General features: G+C 45.6%; 1 protein-coding gene across 1 annotated transcript in view; it reads right to left on the bottom strand.

Annotated features, from left to right (window-relative positions):
• Positions 1–5,153, bottom strand: part of LOC127750580 (uncharacterized) — a 61,734-nt gene that overhangs the window by 44,775 nt on the left and 11,806 nt on the right. The window contains exon 2 of the mRNA XM_052272622.1: positions 2,708–2,926. Coding sequence (XP_052128582.1) covers positions 2,708–2,926 — 219 coding nt within the window. The remainder of the gene's footprint in view (positions 1–2,707; positions 2,927–5,153) is intronic.

Below are 5,153 nucleotides of genomic sequence, written 5' to 3'. Positions count from 1 at the left end.
AGTATGAGAAATGTACGGTGGTGCGTCGGTTCCACGGTCGTATCAAACGGTTAAACGTGACTTGTCTGATGTCTAAATTCGTCTGAGAGTTAATGTCAATAGTTCTCACTCTCAGGCGACGCAGAATATCTAGTTATGGATTACGTTCAAGCGGTCCCAAGGCGCACCGTACATTTCTCATAGAACGCTTTGCTTCTTCCGTCTCTTCTTCTTTCTTTCCGGTTTACCGGAATGGTCCAGTACCACACGAAAATGACCCCAAATCATTTTGTGTCTCAGATATTTGATGGTCTCTGGTGGGGCAACCCGTCAAAATAAAATCCTGAGGGTAAAATCTGTGTTCTTTGGAGCCGAAGGCCTATCTACGACTCTGCCTTTTGCCCGACTCCGGTGCCAGCGCCGCAGGCCAAGGTAGATGTATCGACGCGTCCGTGCAACAATATCCTATCTGTTTCGCTGCCCCGAAAGACTAGCCTATCTGTTTTTCGGCGCTCTCTGCAGCGCTGTCTTCTTCTTATTATGGGTTTGCCAATATTAACGGTAGAAAAAATGTAAAAACTGCTGCCTGTTCCTTAAAGTTTAAGGAACAAATAGCAAATTTACTTTGTTTCTCCTGTTAATACTAGCAAAACTACAACGAAAGGAAGACAGCGCTGCAGAAAGCGCCGAAAAACAGATAGGCTAGTCTTTCGGGGCAGCGAAACAGATAGGCTAGTCTTTCGGAGCAGCGAAACAGATAGGCTAGTCTTTCGGGGCAGCGAAACGGATAGGATATTGTTGCACGGACGCGTCGGTATGCGAATCGCGTCGTAGCGTTACAGTGTTTCGTGGAATATCGCGAAGCCTGTTACGCCAAACGGGGTCTGCCTTACATCTACCTAGTTTAGTTTCAGTTTCGAAATCGCAGCGTGATCGTGATTGACCCCATCACCCGGTATGGCGCGATATTTAAACACATGTTAATTTTGAGGGTGCTGCTTTGTGCTACACCAACACCGGCAAGGCGCACAAGTACTGGATATGGCCTGGGAGTGTTTATCGATCAACCCGGCCAATTACCCACCCAAAAACTTCTATCAAATAAATAGTGAGAAACTGAGACCACCCAAAAAACGTCCTCCGCTATCTTGGATTTTTCCGGTCCATATGCCCTACAGCCTGAACGATACGTCGCACAACCTTGTGGATGGTACCACTGAGTTCGTAGGGGTCGACTTTTGGGGGTCTACTATAGTTAAAAAAGTCTCTAGGGCCTACCCTTAGCCGAGTTCATTTGACAGCCCCCCTCCCCTCCCCAGGAACATCTTAGATGAGTAGGAATAGAAGTCGAAATAGACCTTTTCGCCCACATTTGGCAACGCCGCAAGTAGAATCTTATACTTGAGATGAACCGTATTTTGAGTGTCTGTCAACCAAAGTACTCATCACCACTGGATTCCTTGGAAAATTTACAAGAGACAAGTGTTTTTGCTTTTTGAAAATTTGCCTAAATAACAATTTCACTACAGAGATTTGCGTTGCTGCCAAGTTGTGGGCGAAAATGTCTATCGGCATTCGTGCCAACGCATTTTTTACACTATTTCCGGAGGTTTTATTCTTCTCTTGCTCGGAACAGGGCACCGTGGTGATGTTTGAAATCGGCCGCTTTAGGTATAATTTTATACTTTCCCTTGAATGTGGCTTTCTTTACCAGGCAGTGATCCCCCCCCTCTCTCTCTCTCTCTCTCTCTCTCTCTCTCTCTCTCTCTCTCTCTCTCTCTACCTGCCCCTGCTAGAGAGCTGGTTCTCATGTAGTGGGGCTTCATAGCCCTTTTTGAGGATCCTTAATAAATTCAATGTATTCCAACGGAGCGCGGGGCGGTAGTAAGGAGAACAAAAACGGAAGCTGGAGAGGCGCCCGCGCCGTGCCCTGTCCTTCCTAGGCGCACCAGTCGCGCGCAGCTGGTGGTCAAAATGGTGGTCTCTCTGACGTACGATTTGATTTCCCAACATCGCATGCGATCCGGGGCAGGAAAGCGTTGTCTGGTGCAGCCCAGATTTTGCACCGTGTTAGCACCATTACAAGGTCAATACGATATTTAAAGGGTGCAACTTAGATGACTTTTTGAAATTCAGTTACTGTAGGTCTTTCCCCTTCGCGTAGATTTTTCGGTAAATGGGTCGGAAAATATCCCTTAGCAACATTCGCTCACTGATGTTTTTGAAGGCAAAGTGAAAGCATGGCCTCTGCCAACCTTTTCTAGCTGAAGCATCTATTTATGGCCACTTGTACCTACTACGACCACAACAGCAAGTACGAATAAAATTTGATGCATTTCTAAACGTGTATAACTTGGCAAGTTAAAATTGGCGTCTTAGACTAAAACGCCCGCAGTTTAACCGCCCGTTTCGAAACCCAACCCGCACAGTTCGCCGCTCGCTTGGGAAACCCACGTGGTTCGATACCGGCCGCAGAGCGTCGGAGAAGGCGACCGACCCGCCGTTGCCCGCCTACTGACGCGCCGCTCGCAGTAAAACGCAACTACGTGACTTTCACGCGGAGTGGGCAACCGCGTGGGTTTCGAAGCGGGCGGCTGAACTGCGTGAGTTTCGAAACGTGCAGTTGAACTGCGTGCGTTTTAGTCTAAGGTGCCGAAATGACATTATGTGCTGAGAATCACCCATTTTATTGGCCGGTACAGTATTTTGATTGTTTGTGATATGTAACCTTCTCGCCCAGAGTAGCCTCCATGACGTTAACAAGTCTCAGGATCTTCCGCAGGATACTCCAGAAGCGCGCCTGGCGTGACACGGATAGACATGTGAACGCCGAGTAGCAGTCAAAGACATTGCTGACAGGCAACAGGACCGTTTGTAACGTGGAGGAGTTCTGCAGCGCCGTGATGATCATAAAAACGGAGTTCAAACCCATGAACATCCCTGAAACCTTGAGAAAGACAAGAGTCATATAATTTGCTCATGGACACACAAGAGACTGAAGGTAAATTGTGTTTTTTTGGTATTTCCCGGTTATTTCACAAATTTCCAGGACGGTTAGCGCCACTGATAGGACCATTAGTGACCTTATGTATTCGGTTAACCAGTTACGTGCTGAATGCGTTTAACACGACCATATCGGCTCCACAATCAAAACAATTTGCACGTCAGAAAGACGGGGTAGCTATGCAGTATTAATCATTCATCATAAGACTGAAACTCCTTTAGCTGTATTCAATTCGGACTGATGTAAATTTTTCATATTGTAGATTTAACAGTTTTGGCTGAAATACCAAATTATTATACCATCAGTTCCAGTTCAGCAATGGTCCTAAATGAATTTGCACCGGTGCCAGATGTGTGACCTGGATGGTCCTGGGGACCCGCTTGACACGCCGCGCCGGTTTCCCTACTATACGTGCGAGTGTGGCGGTTTTCAACGTTTCGAACATTAATACTATGGCAAGTAAAGTTAAGTAGCGTATTATTTTCGCAACAACGATTACCATGCACCTGTCAAGCGCACTTCCACTATTTGCCACCAGATGGCGCATCGACCGGGTAACTGATACTTTTCTTGTGCCAAATATCCATTAAATTTCTTAAATTTCCATTCCGAACTATTGTTGGCCGGATAGAGCAGCGTCTCCCCGATATACATGCACATTTATCTTCCAATTTTTCTCAATATTCAACATCTTGGATAAGTTTTTAATTGGCTCTCGCTGAGCACTCATATCGCGAGCACATTCCGACTCTGGCGCCCAGCTCCCCGTAATTAGTTGTGTCCCACCTACATCTGCTGTGGTGTGAGGCACATTTACTTCTTGTAAACTAATTGTCATTTGGCATTATGATTGTAGAGCTTTCCAATTCACGATTTTACTTCAACTCTTTTATATTCAACTCCTCAACCAACTAACGGATATTCCTGGCCGTAACCATACATGTTAAGAGTACCTTACAGGGAGTTGAACCCGGAACCCTCGCCACTGACCACTCGGCACGAGGCTACCTGAGACTGACCGAGCTTTAAAGCAGTATCATGCCACCGCTGGGTGGAGGGCGATTCCCGACTGTTTAATAGACATGTAATAAAAATATCATAACATGTGTTATGAAAATAGGATTGTAATGAAATTTCAATGGCGTGCCATGAAATTGTCGTCAAATTTAATAACATTCTTCTTAAATTTAGAATGTCATTAAATTTATGACACCTTTATTAAAATTAATGTTGACTACTCGGTTGACTACATAATAAAATTTTAAACATTTTTAACAGTGTTCCCACACAAAGTTCCAGAAAGGTGGTTTTTGAACACAAAATTAATATATTTTCAGTTTGGTCTCCCCTTAGCTTGCTTTGATAGTTATCACGCATCTGCTAACCGGCGTTCTTCGCGGTTTTATTTATGGTTTCCGCATAGGACAAATATCAAAAATCAGAAACCTGTACCCTAGGGCGCATGGCGAGTCCGTCACGACACTTAAGCCCCCGACGGTGGGATAGGGGGTAGACTACCTTTTTTTTTTTTTTTTTTTTTTCTGACACACCAAAATGCTTACGAACTAAATGCAACGGTACATACAATTTTAGTCTTTTGCTTTGCTCGGTTTTTTTCTATTTCGAAGAAATTGTTTCAAGAGACACAGAGAGGGCAGTCTGCTGTGCTAGAAGGCGTTGGCTGATCGGCGCCGCGCCCGGTTCCCGGGGCGCTCTGCGGACTCCAGCGCTCGCCGTTCAAATCTGGCTAGACTTTCGACGCAACTTTTGGTACCGCGGCCATCGGTAGACCTTCCCCTACAATTCTAGACCAAAGCGGGGTCTACGCGATAAATATTGAGGGGGCTAGATGTCTCAACGTGCGGCAAGGTGGCAGCGACGGAGAAGAGAGCTTGCTGTCCCCTCTCTGTAGTCTCTTGATTGTTAAGCGATTGTTTGCAAAGGCTAGGAAGGTTCGTGCAAACAATAGGTTTGCATTACGAACTATTTCTTTGTGTTTGGTCGTGAGCTTACGAGCAATTAGTTCGTAATACAACACTTCAAAATTCTTCGTAAGTTACGAAGGTTTTGCTTTGCATTGCGAACCTATTGTTGGTAGGCAATTTACAGCGCAGTTTAAGGGGGCAGACATGTGAAATGTAAAGGTGTGCGAGAATCGTCACTTTGGAAA

This window comes from Frankliniella occidentalis, unplaced genomic scaffold, assembly GCF_000697945.3.
Source record: "Frankliniella occidentalis isolate FOCC.00 unplaced genomic scaffold, Focc_3.1 Scaffold214, whole genome shotgun sequence".
Classification (NCBI taxonomy): domain Eukaryota; kingdom Metazoa; phylum Arthropoda; class Insecta; order Thysanoptera; family Thripidae; genus Frankliniella; species Frankliniella occidentalis.
This window is presented reverse-complemented; position numbering and strand designations above follow the sequence as displayed.